Source organism: Gordionus sp. m RMFG-2023, chromosome 3, assembly GCF_954871325.1.
Source record: "Gordionus sp. m RMFG-2023 chromosome 3, tfGorSpeb1-WG-v2, whole genome shotgun sequence".
NCBI classification, from domain to species: domain Eukaryota; kingdom Metazoa; phylum Nematomorpha; class Gordioida; order Chordodea; family Parachordodidae; genus Gordionus; species Gordionus sp. m RMFG-2023.
The window spans coordinates 47,778,224-47,802,546 of NC_088777.1; the positions used below are offsets into that span (position 1 = coordinate 47,778,224).

Here is a 24,323-nt window from a genome sequence, read left to right on the forward strand (position 1 = left end):
TCTTTCTTTCTTTCTTTCTTTCTTTCTTTCTTTCTTTCTTTCTTTCTTTCTTTCTTTCTTTCTTTCTTTCTTTCTTTCTTTCTTTCTTTCTTTCTTTCTTTCTTTCTTTCTTTCTTTCTTTCTTTCTTTCTTTCTTTCTTTCTTTCTTTCTTTCTTTCTTTCTTTCTTTCTTTCTTTTGGCATTAAAAGAGGGATCAAACCGGTTTAAGATCCGAACCGAACCAATATGATTATTCGTTTATAAGAACCGAACCTAAACCTTGAACTGTTATAATGTATCTATCTAAACCGAACTGATATTGATTTCCGGTTTGGTTCCCTGGTTCTACTCACATACTACAAAATATTTAAAAAAAGAGAGGAATTCGAATAGAATTTAGGGATTCGTAATCCCAACGCATTTCAAAAACGACATATAACATATGTAATTTTTTTAAAAAAACCGCCCAAAATCGTGAAATAAGGTTAACCCTAATTCCCCTATCCTCTTCCGAAAAAAATGTGTAAGGATTAATAGGGCCATTTTAATTTATTCTTTTGGACAATGTTTTATAGATAAATAATGCTAAAATTAACTCGCGTTGCATTTAATCGGAGATATAATTTTCTTTTTTAAAACTTAGTGTCAATTGATTAATTGATTAATTGATTAATTAATTAATTAATTAATTAGTATTGAAAAGGAAAAACTATACTGTTTGAAAAAGATACACCATGTTTCTGAAGAAAAGTAATATATGATAATAATCATATACAAATAAATTTTAAAATGAGATTACCATTAACGTTTATGTGTGGTAAAATTACTTTATTTTCAGAACTACTTAATTTATAGTATGCCAAATATATATATATAAATATTAAATATATAAAAATTTTAAATGCGATTTATTTTGATTTTTGCTTCCCCATTGGCAGATCTAACCAAAAAATTCGCATTTGGTAATCACGCATTGTATATATTATTTATTTTAAAATAACTTCTAATTTGGCATTCTTCCCCACTGTTTAGATATATCTACGTTAAAATTTATGAAATTTTATATGTAACCTTAGCCCAATAAATATTATATTACTGATAAAACATTCCAAAATGTTTTAATGCCAAATGGAAAAAAAAATGTTTTTACAAATAAATGATAAAAACTTTTACATTAATAAATATATATTTTAAAAAAAGACATTTTTCAAATAAGGTATCATATTACATAAATAAGTTCCAACATACCTCAATGCCAAATGGTTTTAAAATTTTATGAAAATATGAATAAACTTGAGGTATAACAAATCCAACTACCTTTTCAGGTTGGGAAATATTCCAATTACTAATTTTGGAAAGGAATATGAAAATTTTTGAAAAGGGTATATAAGGCTTCGTTAAAGATAAGTATTTTAAATAGATTGATTTTATCATCAAATTACAATTTATATTATAATGCATTCAAATTTTCTGGTAAAAAAATTCATATAAAATATAATGGCAATCCAAACCTTAATTTTTCAATTAGGGTCTTCTAAGTTTCACGGCCTTAGCAACCAACTATGGAATGGGTCTCAATCATGGTATATAAAAATTATTTTTTATCATTATACAAATTTAAAAAAAAATGATTTAAAGTTTAAAAAGATGAGTGGAAATAACAATTTATTTTATTATTATTATTTAATAACCTAAAGTCTTTAAGTCCTATTCAGCTATCATTAATCATTAATTTTAACGTTTCTTGTGTGTTGATAAAGTTAAACACAAAAAAATATTTCATCTAAAAAATGATCAGCGATACCCTTATAACTTGGGTATTCGTTTTTAAATGGATATAACATTTCACGATAGCTATATTTATATTTGAATCTTGCAGAAGTTTTCATACCCCCCTTCCCAAGATATTGACAACTTTACTTCCTAATCCATATAAATTTTTACTCCTCTTCCATCTCCCACCTTTTGTAAATTAAGTTTAACCACACTAACACCAAAATCCCAATGATACAAGAGGCTAGATAGTCTAATATCCATTTTATTAACATAACAGTGAATTGCAATATAAAAATATATAAACAACAATTTGCATCATAAATATAAGACGTATATAAAAAAAAACATATTTCAAAAAAAAAGAAGATAAAAATATGCAGCAAAAACAATTAATATGTTGTTAGTGTATAGCGTAGCTACAACCCCCCTCCCTCATAAGGACAAAATAGGGTCCAATAATCTAGTTGCCCCCCCCCCCTCCCCCATCTCTATAACCTTGCATAGACTATTCTATTAAGCTTCGTTCTTTGTTGCAGAAAAATCGAATTCTAACAATTTTTATTCTTTAAATCACATGAAATTTATAGCGATTAGCACATTCTAGTTATTGGGTCTATTTTTTAATTGTATCCGGCACATTGGTCGGATATGGAAAAAAAAAATTAAAGGTGCGGAAATTGGAAAAAAAACGCGGGTGGATAAAATGTCATAACTTTTTAGGATTATTATTATATTATTTTTTTTTTAAAAATGTTATTATTATTATTATTATTAGTTTTTATTTATTTTAATTTATTTAGTTGTATACAATAAAATTTTTAACCAATATTGAATGATGCAGGTGTTCCCAATTTGGGTCGCAAACTATTGCAAGACTGTTTATTGTCGGGAGGAAAGGATAGAATATTATTGAAAGAAGAAATCGAGCAATCTGTACCATCTTCATTCTTAGATAGTAAAATTATTAGAATAAAATAAAGAGAATGAAATAAAATAATGAATAGAATAGAATAAAATAAAATATGATTAAAAAAATGATCAGGAAATGTTTACCAATATGTATACAAAAAATAATTTAGAAATCCCAACAGATAAACAATTTTTTGCTGTGCGGAAGCGTGTAGCTGCATCAGTTTGTAATTTTGAAATGCTTTTTAAAATACCACCGTTATATGTTATAGGTAAATATCAGAACTTTAAAAAAAAAATACTTTAAAATTTATTCTTTGAAGGTGTAAAGATTGGTGATACCTTAATAGATACAAAAAAATTGGTAGAATATTCAAAAGATGGATTAATAGTTATTGTGCGGAAAGAATTGCCCAATATTGGAATTTATGAAATTTATAGATTTTATGTTAGAAATTCCGAGACATCTACAGCTCTTAACATAACTTTTCAGGTTTGTACTGATAAAAATAAATAAACTAAGAGTTAAAAATGCTAAAATATTTTCTTTGTCAATAAATGATCAAATTAAATTTTTCCTAAGTCCACTCCTAAAAATATTTATTTAAAATATTTGGGTTTAGAATTTTTTTTATTGATCTCAGCAGAGTTGTGTCATTTAAAGAGAAAGGCTTGGTACAGCCTGGAAGTTGTAATAATTATTTTTTGAAATAAAATATCTTAATATTTTTTTTTTATAAAATAAAGAATTAATGCAGATCTAAAAAAAATAATATTATTATTAAATGTAATAAATCTTTATATACTAAATTATAAACTGATAATTAATGATATTCAACTCGAATTTTAAACATAACGCCATAATTTTGATTCATCCTATAATTAAGAAAATAGATTTAACTATGTTTTTTAAATTTTATACTTATAAAAAAAAATATAGCCAAAAAAAAGTAATGCATATTAAAATAATAATTTAAGAACTATAATTTTTAAATAAAATATACGTTCTATAAAGCTTTAATAATTATAAAAATTTTGTCCAATCAAAGATTGAGGCTGTCTTTATTTATATTATCATTGATTAAATAATGACTAACGAGTGAGCTGTCGAAAACGTTGCGTTCATAATTATTTCAGTTCCTTATGGTTTATATTATCAAATCAAATTCATTTATATTTTTAACCCATTATTTTATGTTAAAAAATTAGACCATTGTTGGCGATCCGGAAAGAGTTTTAGTAGGTACGATCTTTTACGTAAATGGAATTATACCAAATGTTGAAGAAATCAAATAAAAGTATAACAAAAAACATAAACTATGATTACTAAACCCAACTGCAAAGATTCTACCTAAATATATGCTAAACCTATAACACTATAAAAACAACAATTAATGAAAAAGTGGTATCACTAAACATATAGTTGCAACTACTCGCATTAACAGAAACTGAATAATTAGCTATTATTTAATAAATATTATAATCATTTTTAATTTTCTGGCACTCCCCCTCCTCCATTTTATTAGGTCAACATTAAAAATTAGTATATATTTATGTATCTATATCTTAAAAATATTTATAAATCATAAGCTTAATCTTATTTTGTTGATTATATGTCTATTTCGATATAATGTAGTTATTATTTATATAATTAATTTTAATGCAGTGAAAAAAAAAGTATTCAACAATGTTTATAATTAAATTTGATAACCACCAATGTTATTATATGGGTGTTAATTAAATGTTAAGTTATAAGAAAATGTTATTAATTTATTAAGAACAACGACTTCATGAGCAGTGGCTGGGGTCAGTGGCCCCTACACTTTCTGAGGGATGGAAGCAGTATACCCCCCTGAAAAGTACCTTCCCCACCTCGAAAAAAATTTTTTTTTGACACCCATCAAAAGTAATTTTTATTGCATGAGGGGTAGGAACAGTTTGCATCCTATTTTTTGAGGGGGTAGGAGGTAAGCTGCTTTATTGGGGGTAGGATAAATTTTTTTTTTTGGGGGGGGGGGAGGTTATCTATTAAATTTTGTAGGACAAAATTTATTGCTGTAAAAATTATACTTTTATTATAGTATTATTATAATACAATTCATCGACCAAATCTATATATTGCAAACAATCATACACATTGTTTTCCAAATAAACTATCCTTTTTAATGTAATTTAAAAGGTTTAGATATTTTAGCAAGCTCATAATGTCATAATAACTAATTGTAAATAATGGAGGTTTTAATTGAATTTATTATCTAAAAAATAAACTATTTATAATCACAAAATATAGATAGTTGGTAGTAGATATAGATTAATTTAGGTTATCCTTTATAAATTCTTTGAAAAAAATATCAATAAATAAATAGGTAAAAATAATGATAAAGAGACACCGCCGCCGAAGGCGACGATTTTTAGGGGGGGGGGTAGGCAAAGGTTTTTGAAGGGGGTTTGCATCCAGTGAAAATCCTGTCATGTAGACGCTGAATTAGGGGAAGAGAAAGCGAAATAATTTATAATTTCATCAATATTTAATTGTTTAAATAAATTTTTTTCCATTGATAAAGTGGTTAAATTGATGGTACTACGAAATCTTGTTTTAATTAATTTAATTTTACTCATGACCCTTTCGGCAGTACATGAGGTAGTAGGAATGGTTAATAAATATTTATATAAAATTGTTAAATTAGGGAAAGCAGAAAAATTTAAAAGTAGACGATAAGGTAAAATAAAAAAATAGTTTGTCCAGTCTGAATCATAAGTCTAAGAATTATCATCATCATCAGAAGAAGAAGCTAAATAATGTATTAGTATAAATATTTTAGTTAAATAAATTCACAATTCTCAGAATCTATTTTAGATTCTTTAACCTCTACACGAGTAATATTTACTCCCCTGTTTTAGCCATCTTATAAATATGTCGAAACTTCAACATTTCTTCAAAAATTTGACTTGAATTTAAATGATAAAATTCATATATATCCTCGATATCATCATTAACAATTGACTTTTCCGCCATTCCCTTTGGTGTAAAAAATGATGTTTGATTTAACAATTTCATTGATTCATCATTAAATATTTCATTAAACTGCATAGTTCAAATCAAAAATCAAGTGCAGCATAAAGCACTGGTTTTAAAGCTAAAATAAAAATGATGAAAGTATATACCTCTCATTTTTTGGATTGAAATGTTTGAAGTCTAGAACTTTCAAAATGAAAAGGTAGATTTCTCTCCTTCATAAAATCTTGTGCTTTTGAAAAAACATACAAAAATTTAATATTATTATCAATTATGATTAGAAAATAATAAAAGACAATAATTTAAATTATATTTCTCAAATTAATCAGGCAATCTTTTGCCAATTGAATTTGATTTATTGCAAACCATATATCCTTCGAAATATTTCCTGTACAATATATGTCTATCAGTCTTTCAACAGGGTTAGGCCTCTCGCTATTTTCAATAAATCTTACTAAGCACCTGTTAAATTCAATCTCCTTTTGAATTATTTTTATAATCATATTTTTCATGGTTTCAATGAGAATATTTATGTTATTATATGATAATAGATTTGAATATAATTTAGATTTTAATCCCTTAATTTTTTTCTCCCTTCTTCTTTCTTCATTTTGTTGTAAATACATTTTGACAACAGGTTCATATCTGCAATTAGTTTATTAAGGCCCATCATATTGCCTTCTTGTTGTCTATTCCCCAGAAGGCTTGGTTACGAGATATTAAATAACCTAGACATCGTATTATTATTCTTATAATAGAACGGTTATTGTCCACACATTCTTTCTGGGGTATTATAAATTGTAATATGGGAAAAAGCTACTATTACAAAGCTTTTCTTTATATCAATAAAATTAAGCCCACTATGTCTTTTTCTAATATGGTCTGTCCTCTTGTATTATGAGATGTGTAATTTTTAATTAAGCATTTGTATTTTTTTTGGTTAATATTTTTGGGCATATTTTGAAATTGGAAAAATAATTTTATGACAAGAAATATTGGATAGCAACCTAATTTACTAAACATCGACTAAAATTTCGGTCAATACATATTAAATTAAATAATAAGTGGGGGGTGGGGGGTCTTATTATTATATTCATAAACTAGAGATCACTTGATTATGGATGGATGTAGCAAAACAAAAAAAAAATTAAATTTAAAAAAAATATTTAAAAAAATTAAAAAAAAATTTTTTTTAAAAAAAAGTACCCCCACATAAATTTCTAGAAGCAATTGCTTCGGACCCCCTTCCCCCCGTTGTAGGGGCCACTGGCTGGGGTTAGATGCAGTTTGCTTCCATTTTTTTGGCTAGTAGTAGGAAAATTTATTGGGATGTCATCAATTAAAATTATAGATAATATAGGGCAAATAATATTGATATAAAGAATAATTTAACTTATTATGATAAGATGATATTGCTAAACGACCATATATATATTGCATGTCATAATTTTTTAAATAAAATTTATTTCTACATAATTTTCTGCTATCTTTTTAAATGTAATTTAATAGGGTTAGACATTCTATTAGCAAACTCATATTCATGCCAAAGAATATACTATAATAATGCATTCATTGTTAATGAGGGGGTTTTCAATCTAATTCAAGTTCTAAAAAAATAACTCCTTTAAACTCACTATTTTTTGATAGTTGGAAGTAGAGTATGGATAATTTAAGTTATTATCTACGGAATATACGAAGGGAATAGTAATTAATAATGGGATAGGGGGTATGGGGGCTCAAAAAGCTCATCGATTGGATAATATAGAGCATTTAGGTTGATCTTTATATGCCATTATTTTTAAATTAGAAAAAAAATGCACATTTTGAAAACCAATGAAAAACAATACTAATTTAGAAAAGGACTATAATTATTATAGTAATGTAAAAAAAATGTTTTATTTTAATATAAATAATTTTTCATTAGTTTAAGGAACTTAGATGATAGATCAATGACTTAATGTGTAGTCAGTTATTTTTATAAAAAGTGTATCCAGGGGGCATGGCTCGAAGAAATATTATTTTAGCAAAGATTATTCTTCAATTTCCCTCCCTCTCTCCCTTCCCTCTACTTCCACTCTCTTCCAAAGATGCATAGAATATTTTGCCATAAACACAATTTATAAGAAATAAATAAAAGTTAAAAAATTTATTAAAATAACCATTAACTAATATTTTTCTTAAAAAAAATTAAAGCCACCAAAGAACCTGCAAAAGTGAGTCTAAATCCCCCATCCCTAAGTAAATTTTATGGGGAAGAATTCTACATAATTATGATTTACTTCTCATCATTCTCTCTGAAAATCGCGGCTAGGCATATGATTAAGGTATAATAAGAGATAGAAAAGAGATAAATCACAACATTGTAAATGATCATAATATTATTTTATATGTCATTTGTAAATTCTTCATTACATAATTTGTATTGATTATTAGAAATGTTATAATTATATCTTGATAATATTATGATTTAAATTAAAGATTGAACATTATAATATAATATAATATAATCTATATTTTCTAAAATGTTTTTCATGATAATTTATATGTATATTTATATAAATAAGGAAATGAAACGTTAATTATTATAATAAAGAAGGAATACATAGATCGAAGTATAAATGATCATAATATAAATTTTTGTCATTTGTAAATTCTTCATTATATAATTTGTATTGATTATAAGAAATTTTATAATTATATCTTTCATATTATGATTTAAATTAAAGATTGAACATTATATATATAATATAATCTATATTTTCTAAAGAAGGAATACATAGATCGTTAAATTATAAAAGAGATAAAATAAACTAAATACAATAAAATAAACATTTTAAAATAAATAATTTCCATATCAATAATCGGTGAATTTATAATCTATATTATCGTTCAAATGCTAGAACACTTGGTTTGTCCTTATCCTTATTTATAATTATTTATTGGGAGTTTTTTTAACTCTAGATATAAGTTTAGGAGTTGTTGTTTTCGTTTGATTATTGCTTTTTAAATGGTAGTTTAAGCTATATGGGCTTAGTAGAGGATAATATTTGTTGTGGTTTTGGTTGTTGTTAGTGTTGATAATTTAAGTTATTGTTGGTAATGGGTAGTTTTCAAGAGTTAGTTTTATTTATAGGATTAATAATCATATTTGATAGTTGCATAATATAGAATTAGCATAGATAGCTCATTATTTGAAATTTGGAAATAAAGTTTAAATATTATATATTAAAAAAAAAATTAAAACAAGCATTTATAAGCTTTAAATATAACATTTAATTATATTCTAAAGATGATATTATGCTAATAGAGTGTAATCCTATTAAGGGAATAGCATAGGCATATCTCAGAGGAAAGGGATTTCTCCATTTTTCTGAAATTTAACCTTTTTATTTATCATTTAGTTAATAAAGAGAACCGCTATAATATACATGTAATGAAATTAAATCTTTACTATACTAACAATATACTTCCTTGAGTGATTTTTTTTGGTCATTAAATAAAATAAATTTTGTGGATAGAAGTTTTTGAATTGATTTAATTGTAGTTTGTGTAATTTTTATCATAAAATAAGAGTTTCATCTTTTATGGCTAAAATAGGTATTTTTTAAAAAAATAATTAATATTGCCTTTTTATGAATAATATAAATTAAATAAATATATATACAATAGATTTTATTAAAAATTAGGCTCGGAAGAGGCCAATAATAGAGTTAATTTTAATCTGGGCCGGGGTTAAAAATTTTGACCGATCCGATCAAATTTTTTTAAAAAATTTTTATTTAATGATTTGAAAAATCATAAACGTTTAATATTCACTTGCTGCTTATATTTTAAAGTTCCTTATGAAACAATTCGTAAACTACAGCCAAAATATCTAAATAGTTATAAATAAAATCCACGCCGGGTCTAAAATTCCTACAGTCTTTTGATTATATTTATCTAAACATGAAAATTATCTTGTTCTACAAAGCTAATATTTTGTACCAAAATTATATTAATTAATTTAGTTAGTCTATGTCTATTATAATATTTAGAATATAAGTTAATGTTATATAATTAATATAATTTATTGATGCTTGTTGTCAAGTACTATTTAAAATTTGGTATTGGAAATTAAGTTACCACACTATAGGATTTCGTGATATGTGGGATTTATGAGTTTTATAAGTTCTAGTAGTAATAGGGGTTCTAGTAGTAGAAGGGGTTCTAGTAGTTTTTGGGGATCGGGTTTTAGTAGTTTTGTGGATTCTAGTACAATTGTGGGTTGTAGTTTTTGATCTAATAGTGTTTGGTCTAGTACTTGGTTTAATAGTAATTTTAGTGGTTTTAGTAGTTTTGTGGGTTCTAGTAGTAGTAGGCGTTCTAGTAGTAGAAGGGGTTCTAGTAGTTTTTGGGGATCGAGGTTTAGTAGTTTTGTGGATTCTAGTAATATTGTGGGTTGTAGTTTTTGATCTAATAGTGTATGGTCTGGTACTTGGTTTAATCGTAATTTTAGTGGTTTTAGTAGTTTTGTGGGTTCTAGTAGTAGAAGGGGTTCTAGTAGTTTTTGGGGATCGGGTTTTAGTAGTTTTGTGGATTATAGTAATATTGTGGGTTGTAGTTTTTGATCTAATAGTGTTTGGTCTAGTACTTGGTTTAATATTAATTTTAGTGGTTTTAATAGTTCTGTGAGTTCTAGTAGTAGAAGGGGTTCTAGTAGTATAAGGGGTTCTAGTAGTAGAAGGGGTTCTAGTAGTTTTTGGGGATCGGGTTTTAGTAGTTTTGTGGATTCTAGTAATATTGTGGGTAGTTTTTGATCTAATAGTGTTTGGTCTGGTACTTGGTTTAATAATAATTTTAGTGGTTTTAGTAGTTTTGTGGGTTCTAGTAGTAGTAGGGGTTCTAGTAGTAGAAGGTGTTCTAGTAGTTTTTGGGGATCGGGTTTTAGTAGTTTTGTGGATTCTAGTAATGTTGTGGGTTGTAGTTTTTGATCTAATAGTGTATGGTCTGGTACTTGGTTTAATCGTAATTTTAGTGGTTTTAGTAGTTTTGTGGGTTCTAGTAGTAGTAGGGGTTCTAGTAGTAGAAGGGGTTCTAGTAGTTTTTGGGGATCGGGTTTTAGTAGTTTTGTGGATTCTAGTAATATTGTGGGTTGTAGTTTTTGATCTAATAGTGTTTGGTCTAGTACTTGGTTTAATATTAATTTTAGTGGTTTTAATAGTTCTGTGATTTCTAGTAGTAGAAGGGGTTCCAGTAGTTTTTGGGGATCGAATTTTAGTAGTTTTGTGGATTCTAGTAATATTGTGGGTTGTAGTTTTTGATCTAATAGTGTTTGGTCTAGTACTTGGTTTAATAGTAATTTTAGTGGTTTTAGTAGTTTTGTGGGTTCTAGTAGTAGGGGTTCTAGTAGTAGGGGTTCTAGTAGTAGAAGGAGTTCTAGTAGTAGTAGTAGGGGTTCTAGTAGTTTTTGGGGATCGGGTTCTAGTTGTTTTGTGGATTTTAGTAGTATTGTGGGTTGAAATTTTTGATCTAGTCGATTCTGATCTAATAGTTTTGGGTCTAGTAATAATTGGTATAGTAGCAATTTTAGTGATTTTAGTAGTTTTGTGGGTTCTAGTCGTTTTAGGTGTTCTAGTTGTTTGGGGCGTTCTAGTAGTTATTGGAGTTCTAGTAGTTTTTGGGGTTCTAATGGTTGTTGGAGTTATGGTTGTTTTGGGAGTTCTAGTGGTTCTGGGTGTTCTAGTAGTCCTAGGGGATCTGGTTCGACGGGTTTTTCTCTTAGTTTTAGTAGTATATCTCATATTTACTGTAGTTATTTTGGTTGTGATTTTTCCAGTAGCTATTTTAGTTGTAGGTATTCTCTTTTCAGTTGAAGTTATTTTAGTTTTAGTTATAGCTATTTTAGTGGTAAGGTTTGTATTGGGACTAGTGAAGCCATTCTCAAGAGCAATTCCTGGTATTATTCCATTTGCATAAAATATTGTTCCTTCCAAAGTTCTGACAGGATTTCCAATTATAGTCTTATTTATATATATAAAATTTCATACGTTATTTTAGCTTTAATTAATACAATATAAATATGTCATACAAATGAATATTGATAAAAATATTTACACTTTTTTTATAGTAAGGCCTTTGGAGTTGACTTGAGTTAGACTATTAAAAGCCAAAATTTAGTAGTAAAATAAATATCAATCATGCAAACCAATTATTTTTTTATTTTCACGAAGAGTGTACATATTTATTTCCAAACCTAATTTTAAAAAATAAATTAGATGGCCTTAAAGTATTTAAAAAGTAGTAGCAAATTGTGCTTACATAATCAATTTACTTATTATATTATTACATTACTTTTTCTTTTTATTATTACTTGTATTTACCGAATCAATTTATATTACTTTTTTACAAAATGTTTTACTTGAGGCATAGATTTATATATAAATATTGCGAAATGATTAAAATTTAGAAGTTTTATATCTTAATACAAATAATCATATTATTTTTAGTTTTATAATATATTCATTCCATATCAATATTATTGTGAACTTCTTGAGGCGAGCGAATTTTCTACACAGACTAACCCCCATTCTACAGGCTAATACCCCCTCCCCCCCAATACCGACTAATAGAGAGATCATAACAATTCTCAGGTCAAAACTTTTCCTCTCTTGTCATTAATTTTTCAATATATTGAATTTATATCATGGTTATCATTAAAATTCTATAACTGGTTTGTAGAAATTGTGTCAGAAATAAACATTACTTTTAAGAAATCCGAAATTTATTAAATAACATTTATGACAGGGTAAAAATAAATATGTATACTTTTCGTGACTATTAACAAAAATAAATAGTTTTTATTAATTATTTCTCATTAATTTTATTCACTTAATACAAATTGACTCCTAAATAGTTTAGGTTAAATAATATAATGACCTAATAAAAACATTACCCTTCTTTTTTGCAAAAATATTAAATTTAATAAAAACTTAAGTTAAGTAAATATCAATGTTTAACGAGCTAGAAATTTAATTGCATAACTGGTATTTAACCGAAAATTATATATTCACTTTTCGTCATTTTTTATAATCAATAAAGTTAGAATATCGAAGCGATACTAAATTAAAATATGCAATACATCATTGCAAATTATAATCATATGACAAAATCAGACAATAATAATGTTAACTTTCGTAAAATTAAGGAGAATTTATTTAATATTAATTACAATTAATATATGAAGGTTAAATTATTTAAACAGATAAATTTATTACACTAAATTATTTTTAAGGCAAAATTTAAATGACTAATTTAGTAATTAGAATTTTTTTTTATCATATAATTCACGCAAAGAATATATTATTTAATATTACATATAGATCATAATTCATTCAACTTATAACCTTAAAATGAAAGATATCTTTAATATAAAAAATGTATATTTATTAAATACAAACCTCAAAAATTATATTAAGAATTGTGGATATCTGCGTGTTTCGAATATAAAATCTATATTTTATGGGAATCCCGGGATTGGGGTATTCTTTTCGTACTATTACTGTCAGTCCATTCATAGAGTACTCTCTCAAACTGTTAGTATCGATTAAAACGGAACCAATTCTTACACCTTCATAATAAATGTAATACATGTATATGTTTAAAAAACAATGATATTTACCTATCACATATGGCGGTGGCACAAGAAAAAGCACTTCAAAATTACAAGTAGTCGCAGCAACGCTCTTTCTCACAGTAAAAAATTGCATGTTGGTGAGAATCTCTTAAATCATACATAACATATTTGATAGATATTATGTAGTAAAATATATATAATAAATTTCAATTTTTATTTTAAATGACATCGACATTTTATTTTTGTTTTACTGGCTGCGAATGTTAATGGCCTAGATTGCGGTTCTTCTTTGTCTAAATATATATTATCTCTTCCACCTGACAATAAGCAGGCTTGTAATAGTTTACGTCCCACACTGGAAGTATCTGTAATTGGTTAACAAATTTATTTTTGCCAATAATGATAAAAATATTTAAAATATTAATCTTTAATAATAGTTTCTTATTGATGCCTTTTGTAACAATCTCGAATAAAAAAGAATCGTATTAATTTTCAGAGGGTTTTTTACTTCAATAATAATATGATTTTGTTGTATAAATTATTTCCTTATATTTGCACAATACCTTTCTTTTCGCTGTTATTAATGTAAAATTTAAACTAAAATAAATTATAACTGTTTAAAACAATTCCATAAGAAAGTTGTTACAACTGATATTGGAAATGTTTTAAAACAAGTATTTGCAAATTAAATAATTAATAAATTAAAATTTTTGATTTCCCTTCACGTTTACATTTTTATGGGTTCCATAATTGAATATTAGCAATTATATTAGAGAGTAAGAGAGAATATGTTCTAAATTATAAATTATTTGTCATCTTTATATTTTGTTATTTTTATTAGTGCCAAAATTTATTTTCAAGGAAAGAGGAAACGATTTTTTAAAGGAATCTGATGACTCTAAAGAATGAAAAATCCTAAATTCTTGGAGATTGTTACATCTTTAGCAATCTTTAAACTTCCATCCAGAAAAAATCATTTTTGTGAAATATAATACACCACGGGCATCTCAAACACATAGGATTGTTTAAAAAGTCCGAATAGGGTCGATTTAAATAAATAATGACCGGATAAAGATTATACCTAAAGATTTAGCATTTTACTGCCTATCAAAATCTCCAGGCTGACATAATATTTGGCTAAAATTTTAAACGGCTCGTTTTTAAAAAATTCACCAGAATCGGACATCTAACAGATTTACCAACACCTATTGAAACAAGTGCTCAACACAACAAAAGCTCTGCTTAGAAATAAATGAACTTGTTCATCAGATGACAATTTTTGAGAAAATTACTATCAAAAAAGATATTATAAGGTATTGGATGGCTCAAAAAAATATGGAAGTTTTTACGTTAGCCTTGTTGGATTACATATTTTTTTAAAAATATTTTTATTGGAAATTATAACACGAAATATCTAAAAATATCAAACAAATCCAATTTTTAAAATAAATTTTATTGGTATAAAATAAGCTGATAATTGAAATCAGAGTTTGAAAAAATAATATTCGCAAATTTTGAGCAAGAAAAAGAAAGAAAAGAAAGACCCTGATGATGGCAAAATTAAAGATTTTTTTTTAAAAAAAGACGAAAAAAAGTTAAAAATTATGATTTCACCATGAAAGATTTTTTATGCATAAAAATCACGATAGATAATATTTGGAAATTCTAGCTAATATTTAAAAATCATTAAATAAAATACAAAAATTACACGAGTATTGTAATTGCGTTTTAGAGTTTGAATAAAATTTCAAAATTAAACCTCTCTTTTTGAATTAAAAATCCAATTATTTAGTTATTTGCAGCGTCCAGATGACAGAAAATTTACTGAAGGCAAACACTCTCTCTAAAAACCTGTATACCTATTTTTCCTAAAGGACTAAAATCGCATCTACATAATTAATTACTGAATTGTTAATTTAATTTTTATAAACTTAAAAAAAATTCAAAACCCCATGGATTTCCTAAAACTTTTTTATTATTGGATAATATAGTTCGAAAATCATTTTTTTATTGAATTAATTAACGAGATTGATAAAGGGAAGTTGTTTTATTTTAATTAGCGATATTTCCCAAAAATTTGTATTTATATATAATTGAATGGTAAAGTGTTTTAAATTATAATTTTCTTACCTTGGTTGAAACTCAGCCCATAGTTGGTCGCAAATATCAACAAAATTACGAGACCCTAATAGGAAAAAAAACAGAGAAAGATAAATTGGTTATAATGAACATTTATGAATAAATAAATTTATTACCAGAAAAATAGAAGTTGAATTCTTTGCCATTTTAAAATAATTATAAAAATTGGGATTATTTTGGGATGGTAATTAAATAATGTTTAGTTTTAAAATATTAATTTTATATCCAGATATTTCTGCCTTTATATACTAACCATATTGGGCATCAATTATCAAAATTTATTTTTAATATAAAATATTTTAAACTGAAGGTGAAATAGACATTTGATACCTTTATAAATTTAATTTTAAACATGGATATTTAATGTTAATATGGAAGATACTAACATCTATATTATTTGTTTTGGAGTAAATTTATGTAATATGATAATATATATATATTTTTTAAAAAACTTGATAATTACAACAAGGTTAAAGTTCCAACCTTCAATTTAAGGTGTTTAAATAAATAGTTTTAAAATACTATGATAAAAACTTAAAAAAAAATAAAATATTTTTGTGTAAATATGAAATATGAGCATTTATTGGGCTAAGTTTGAATTTTACATATTTTATATATTTAAAATAGGTTGCCAACGGGTATATCATTAGCCTTGAAGAGTGGGGGGGGGGGGGGTATAAATTACAAAAAATTTAGATTTTAAAAATATATTTAAAAATAAAAAGTCGGCAGTCTCTTGCAAATGAGGAGGTGGGTGAGCTTATATTAGATACAATGACATTTAATACCCTATCATTTACTGCTATTCATTTCGAAGAGTCGTTATATTCGAATCGGCTGGTCGTACACCATTTTAGTTAACCAAAATAATTTACAAAATGGCTTGCCAGCAGTTGGTCCATATTGATATATATTTAAGTTTACTAATCGTCACCGTTAGCCTAGGTATGACTATATGTCATTGATCTAGGGTTACCAAATTTTATTTCTCTTTGTGTAGCTATGCAAAATCGCTCCACTCAAGCCGGCCAGTCTTGAACGGGAGCCGAACAAATCGCCTCAGCCTTCAGACGTGAACCGAAAAAACGGCTCAGCCATGGAACACCGATAAAAATTGGCTCAGCCTCGGAACATGAGTTGTAAAATCAGCTGAGCCTTGGAGATCGAGCTGAAAAATTGGCTCATTCTTTTTTAGCCACAGAAATCTGCTCAAACCTGGTATACGAGTCGAAAAAATGGTTTAAACTTGGAGCTCGATTAAAAAAATATTGGCTTAGCCTAGGAGCGCCAGTCGGAAAAAATAGAATAAGTCTTGGAGCACGAGCCATAAAATTAGCTCAGCCTTGAAGTTCGAGGCGGTGGGGAAGGGGGGTTCTTGGTAAATTAATTTTATATTTTATTTTTCAGATCGTCTTTCATTCAAAATGATATCTGAATACTAACCTGGTTTATCATCTCATAAATTTTGTTTTTAATGGTGGGAGATGGGTGGAGGGTTAAAAGGACCAAATTAATTTTCGCTCAGGTCTCCTAAGGTTAAAATATCGAAACCAATTATCTTAAAATGATTAAAATAACAACTTAAGCCCGACCTGGATTTTAGAAATAATTCAATTTTTTAATCACGACTTTGCTGCGCAGATTTTTTAAGTTTCTTCATTTTAAAATAATTTAATAATTTTGGCAGTATTTTCCTAAATCATTAAGAGAAAACCCAAAAAATATGGGAATCAGGGCTATTCGCCCTTGTTTAGACCGGATTCCGGGAAGGACTGGAGCAAAACATCCGGTTGTAATTTTTAAAATCGTTAAAAGGATTTATTCTATTGGTATAAGAATTTTTCTTTTCCTTTTTGCATTTAAATTTTAATACTGAACCCTTTGCTATTATACATAACTAAATCATTCATAAGGTATAATTCACACTTGAAATGAATGCAGAATACAACAAATAAATTACAATAATAATTAAAAATAAAAAGAAAATTTTAATTCTTGATTTATAACTATTATCCGAATAAATTTCGGTAATTTTTTATATATTCTTATACATAAAACTATAAATATGTATTCTGACACTCCAAAATATATATCAAATTACATAGAAAATCATTCCAAATGATGTTTTGTTACTACTGATAAGAATAATAAAATAGTTTTCTTACCTTTTAATATCGTTAGAAATTAAAGATAACATATTTGTTATTGAAGTTATCATATTACCCAAATTGGTTCCAAAATGCTTTTCAAATGGCATAATAAGTCAACCTAATATATTTCAATGTTAAATCTAATATATTGATGTAAAAACTTGGCATTCCTTTTCAAGTTGGGGAAATTCGATAAAAAGACTTGATAAGAATTTTTACAATAACATTACAATAAAATTTACAAATATATGAATGCATTTGAATTCGCTGGTAAAACAAATTTATATTTAATTTTAATGAGGCCAAACCTTAATTTTTCAATTAGTGTGTTGCAATTTTCTTGGCTATTGGTATCAACTATGGACTGGCTTTCAACTCTGGTAAAAAAATAATAATATTTCATTTAATATACCAAAAATGGTCTAATAAATAATAAATTTTAAGAGGAGGAAATTAAAACAAATTTTATTAAATGTCATTTAATATATTATAATATAAATAATAAAACCATTTTTTTAATTTTATAATTGGGCAAAGTAAAATTTTATTGGCTAAATTTAATCTTGGGACAAATATAGAACCTGTTTTTACCGGGCTTGGTTCGAAAAATGTTTTATATATTTTCCTAATTTGACGTTAATATTTGGTTTAGTAATAGGATGGAACGGCCACTAAATATAATATGTGTTATCTAAAATATAATTTTTCCTCTTATAATAATGCTATACATAAATTGTAGTAATATTGGAATTGGGAGAAAATTGAAATATTTAATCTTTATAAATTTACCCGGTAAAATTATGTAACATTAAAAAAAAAAAATGAAAAGGGTTATACAAAAAATTAAAAAGAGAAAGTATGAAAAGGATTCATAGATTTTAGGCGGACTAAACATATGCCTATATAATAGTTTGGCATTGTAACATACAAATCCTGAGGATAATTAAATGAGGGGAAAATATTTGCTAAAAAATAATAGTATTACAGATTATTTATTTAATAAATTTGTATAATATTAATTATAAAATGGCAGGTTAAGAAAAAATTATAAGTTCTAAAACAAAAAATGAAATATACTCGGAACGTTGCGTTAATAGAAGTATATTCTATATATCCCCAATATTAATAGGTATATAAAGCCTGGCCCGGCCCTAAATGCCGGAAATTTTTTAAGTACGTATATTCTATATATCCCCAATATTAATAGGTATATAAAGCCTGGCCCGGCCCTAAATGCCGGAAATTTTTTAAGTACTTGCTCTGTCCTTTAAAATTTTACAAAAAAAAACTGGCCCGGCCAGTTAAAAGTTTACGAAAAGTCCGGTTCTCATATTTTTAATAAATCAAATTCATTCCTATGACAATTAAGACTTTTCTCTCCCTTTATTGCTAGCTATTTCCAAAATAAACGCCTTATATAAATTAATTGCGTTTGATATCTGTATTGTGTTATACGTAATTTAATCATATCATAAACAACTAATTTTTTTGTGAATTAGGCTATATTAATTATAGATATAGTATTTTAATTAGACAGCTCTTAATTAAAAATTGCAAAGAAATATATTTTATAATTTATTTCTATATAGTATTAATCAAAATATTAGCATAAAATCCAGGAAAAAATATATATCAAAATTTTTTATGCCCGGAATAACCTATTAAAGAGATTTTCTAGGTCTTAGTTAAATTTTGATGTAGAAATTGTCCAACGAGCGAATTTTTTTATATACGAATACAATGCACGACCACGGCCAAATTTTTTGACCAGCACATTAAATTTTTTGCATAGCGCGGGCAGTGTTATAATTTTTTTTTAAATTCTTGGAAAGGCCTGCGGGCAGGCGGATTTAAGGACGGGCCGGCCCGTGTTACCCATACTCATTATTGTATATATTAAATATATTATATATATTATATAATAATATTATGAATACACAATGATGTTAAAATTTACCAATAAATAACATAGGTTTTCTGAATGTGGGTCGTAGACCATTACAACTCTGTATATTGTCAGGTGGAAAGCAAAATGTATATTTATCAAAAGATTTAGACCAAAATGAACCAATTTCATTCGTGCAGAGTAAAAAAAATAAATATATAGTAATATCTCAATTAAGTATTATTTTGTTAAAATTTATTTAGAAATATTATATCTAATTTGTTAAAATATATTATAAAAAAATTATTAAGAGATTCCCACTAACGTACAATTTTTTTCTGCGAGAAAACCTTTCGATGAAGCTGTTTGCAATTTTGAATTGATATTCTATTTACCACCGCCATATGTGATAGGTAATATAATGATTTTTTTACAGAAAATAGAAAAAAATAATATTGTATAGGCGTAAGGATTGGTAATACTTTAGTTGATACTAAAGATATGACGGATTATTCTATGAATGGATTAACCGTAGTTGTACGAAGAGAATTTCCAGATTTTGGAGTTTTCAAAAAATTCAGATTCTATGTTAGAAATTCGAGGATATCATCAATTCTCAGCGTAGATTTCGAGGTTTTCATTTAGTACTTATATATATATGATAAAATTTAATTTTAAAACGTTTGTTTATCAAAATGATGAAATAGTGTTACAAATAAATTAAATCGACAAAGAAAACACGATTTTAAACCCTACCCCCTAAAATTTTTCTAAAATTTTTACAAGAATTTATATATGTCATAATGAAGAGAAAATTTTAACATCAATTCCCAAACAACGGCTGATATATGGGCCTTTAAACCTAAAAAATATGAGGTATTTTTGGGAAAAATGGACAAATTTCTTTGGATATAGATAATTGAGCAATAAGCGTCATTTAAATTTATTTGTATAGCCTAATAATAGGCATTTAAAGTTATATAGTAAATGTAAAAAAATTTTAAATGTCAAAACCGGAAATAGAAAACTACAAATATTCAAGAAATCAAATTGGTATTCTATCAATTTAAATTGAATATTTTCATTGCTAGAATGTGTTGTTTTAAATTTATTTTTCAATTCATTCATCGTTAATATTAAGATTATCTTCTGAAAAAAATTTTCAAAACATATTTCTCAAATTTTTCTTTCCTATAACGCAAATTTGATCGTTAATGATTTATTCTGGTTAATCGTTCAAAGAAAGCACATTTCTTAGGCCTTCACAACCTATATGTTTTATCCAAATTGTGAAAAATTTAGGTGCCAAGTAAATATATTACTTATATAGCCCCCCTACACATATTTAATCTTTTATTTAAATCTGAAACCTGCAGTCGCGACCCTAAGCCTGGCCTAGTAACACAGGCCTTAGCGGTACTTCAATTATTTTAAATATACAAGGGCAAGGCCTAAAAATCTTGGTCGGGCTATGCAAATGGTACTCCTACAGGTTTCTGATTTAAATACATGATATTTAAGAGCTTTTCTTTACAATTGACTAATAAATTGTCATATCTCCATAAACCTGAGATAGGTTCAACTTAAAATTTTGCACATTTATTATCTAGATCTATATCTATATATAAAAGAATTTGAGAGAGAAAAAAAAATGTCGATTTGATTTTATGACTATTACCAGTTTTCTATTTCCGTTTCTTAATTTTTTTTAAAAAAATATATAACATTAAATAACTTTAAAGGCCTACCATTAGACTATATTTATATATAGCTTCTAGCTTCATTATATACAAAGATATTTAGAAATTAAAAAGAATAGATTTTTAGAGGCTCGTATCCCGGCTGCTGTTTAGAGTTGGAGGCAAAATTTTATCTTTATTTTAGAAAAATCTTAGAGGGTCGGGTTGAAACTCATGTTGATTTGTCATGGATTTCGCCATATATATGATATTAAAAACCAGAGTTGGCCAGTCCGGCGTATACTTGTGTCTATTCAATATAATAAAATCATTTTGTATCTTGTATCTTTTTGACATTTTTAATAATATACTTATATCTGTATCTAAGATTGTATCTTTTTCATTTTCTCGACAACATAGATTAAAACAGATTTTTTTATATATATTTTTATTTAAAAAAAAATACAAATTACTAATTTGCTAGGAGATTTTAGTTTCCTCGAATCTCAATGAAAACTTTCTTTGATTTAATATAAAATTGATTGTTTTCTTTGACTTTAAAAAAAAATGTGATATAGTTTTTATGTTTTATAAATTTTAATATAATTTTATATATGTTATTTTTGATATATTTTTTTTATAATATATAAAAGTTTTAAATCGAAAAAAAAAATATATTCACAGATATGTTTTTTTCTACGTGGACTTGAATTAATTTTGTTGTTTTCCCTTCTTGCTTGTTTATATATTTACTCCGGTTATTTTTAAACGATTTTATACAGGTCCGTTCTAATTCAACTCCGTCCTATCGATTTTATTAAGTCTATTTCCGATTCTTATTCATTTTGGGTGTTTTAAAATTGATGATCTTACATATTTAAATAAGAGAAATCTAATATAAATAAAGATAAAATGTAAAGAATTTATTTTGAAAATTTATGACACATATAATTTTATATTCATAAATTAGACGATAGTTGGTAGTAGTATCAAAGTCTTAGAAGCCACAATATATTATGAAGATAAATTAATACCAGATTTTAGAGTTGGAAGCCTTTCTGATAATATCACTGTTCAAACTATACCTGTTAACCTTACCACAATTATAACAACCGCGATCTACACTAATGCAACTGTAATGAACTCTAATACATCCACTATAAACATTAATACAATAAAAAATAAAAATATAACTAATATAAATACTAATGCAACCTGGGAACTAATTTACACGACTACTCGCAGACATAGAATTAAAACACAAAAAAATACAAAAACCCTTATAACAACAAGAACTTTTAAAACCACTACTCCTAGAACTAATATACCCAAAACTATTAGAAGACATAAAACAAAAAGATCAAAAATAAAAACCTCTAAAACTGATAGAATTCCTAAAACTAGTAGAACTCGCAAAAGTACTAGAAGCCCAAAGTTTACTGAAACCTTTATAACTAGTAGAACCCCTAAATATACAAAAACTCCTAAAACTACTAAAACCCTAAAAACAACTACAAGAACACCAAAAACTACCCCGGAAACTACTAAAATCCCCAAAATGACTAAAACTAAAAAAACAACCATCAAAAATAATCTTGTAACTAATACCACAACTCCGATTACTATTACTATACCTGCAAATAATATTACAACTCCGACAACTACAACGATAATTACAACTTTCACATCTCCTACCAGCATAACAACGACAACTATAGCTAATAGCCTTACAACTACTATCCCAAATGTGACGAATACAATACCTACAACAAATATTACCACTACTCTTACAACTATTGCTACAACTCCAACAATTACAACCTCACCAACTACTACCTCTCCTATAACTATTGCCAACACTTCGACAACCATCATTAATGCCACGCCTTTTCCAATATCAACTACTAGAGTTCTCAGAACTACTGGAATTACTATACCAACCAGACCCATTAAAATTACTAGAACCCCTGTAACAAATAAACCGATATCCACTAGAAGATTTAAAACGAAAAGACCAAAAAGAAAAAGAACTCATAAAACTGATAGTACTTCTAAAACTAGTAAAATTCTCATAACAACTTCTACCTTTAAAACTACTAGAACCCTTAAAACTACTAGAACCATCAAAACTACAAGAACTCCAATAACTACAAGAACTCCAACAACTACAAGAACACCAGAAACTACAAAAATCCCCATAATGACTAAAACCAAAAAAACAACTATCAAAAATAACAATATAACTACTAATCTTGTACCTAATACCACAACTCCAATTACTACTACTATACCTACAATAATTATTACAACTCCGGCAACTTCAACGACAATTACTACTTTCATATCTACTACTAACATAACAACGACAACCATAGCTAATAGCCTTACAACTACTATCCCAAATGTGACGACTACTATACCTACAACAAATCTTACAACTATTGCTACAACTCCGACAACTACAACTCCGCTAACTACTACCTCTCCTATAACTATTGCCAACACTTCGACAACCATTATTAATGCCACGCCTCCTCCAATATCAACTACTAGAGTTCTCAGAACTACTAGAATTACTATATCAACCAGACCCATTAAAACTAGAACCCCTGTAACAAATAAACCGATATCCACTAAAAGATTTAAAACGAAAAGACCAAAAAGAAAAAGAACTCATAAAACTAGTAGAATTCTCATAACAACTTCTACTAGAACCTTTAAAACTACTAAAACCCTTAAAACTACTAGAACCATCAAAACTACAAGAACTCCAATAACTACAAGAACTCTAATAACTACAAGAACTCCAACAACTACAAGAACACCAGAAACTACCACGGAAACTACAAAAATCCCCATAATGACTAAAACCAAAAAAACAACTATCAAATATAATAATATAACTACTAATCTTTTAACTAATACCACAACTCCGATTATTACGACTATACCTACAATAATTATTACAACTCCGGCAACGACAATTACTACTTTCATATCTACTACTAAGATAACAACGACAACCATAGCTAATAGTCTTACAACTACTATCCCAAATGTGACGACTACAATACCTACAACAAATATTACAACTATTGCTACAACTCCGACAACTACAACTTCGCCAACTACTACCTCTCCTATAACTATTGCCAACACTTCGACAACCATCATTAA

The 24,323-nt window shown here is 26.7% G+C and overlaps 1 protein-coding gene across 1 annotated transcript; it reads right to left on the reverse strand.

The window, feature by feature from the left end:
- Positions 1-30: 30 nt before the first annotated feature.
- On the reverse strand, positions 31-17,985 carry LOC135927065 (mucin-2-like; the record flags this gene model as incomplete). The annotated part of the gene is made up of 10 exons (XM_065463002.1): positions 17,891-17,985; positions 17,744-17,783; positions 17,656-17,700; positions 15,424-15,478; positions 13,545-13,658; positions 13,339-13,440; positions 13,118-13,287; positions 9,809-11,680; positions 2,580-2,703; positions 31-173 (listed from the first exon to the last, which is right to left on the reverse strand). Coding segments are annotated over exons 1-10 (2,760 nt in total), but the record flags the coding sequence as incomplete, so codon positions are not given.
- Positions 17,986-24,323: the final 6,338 nt, after the last annotated feature.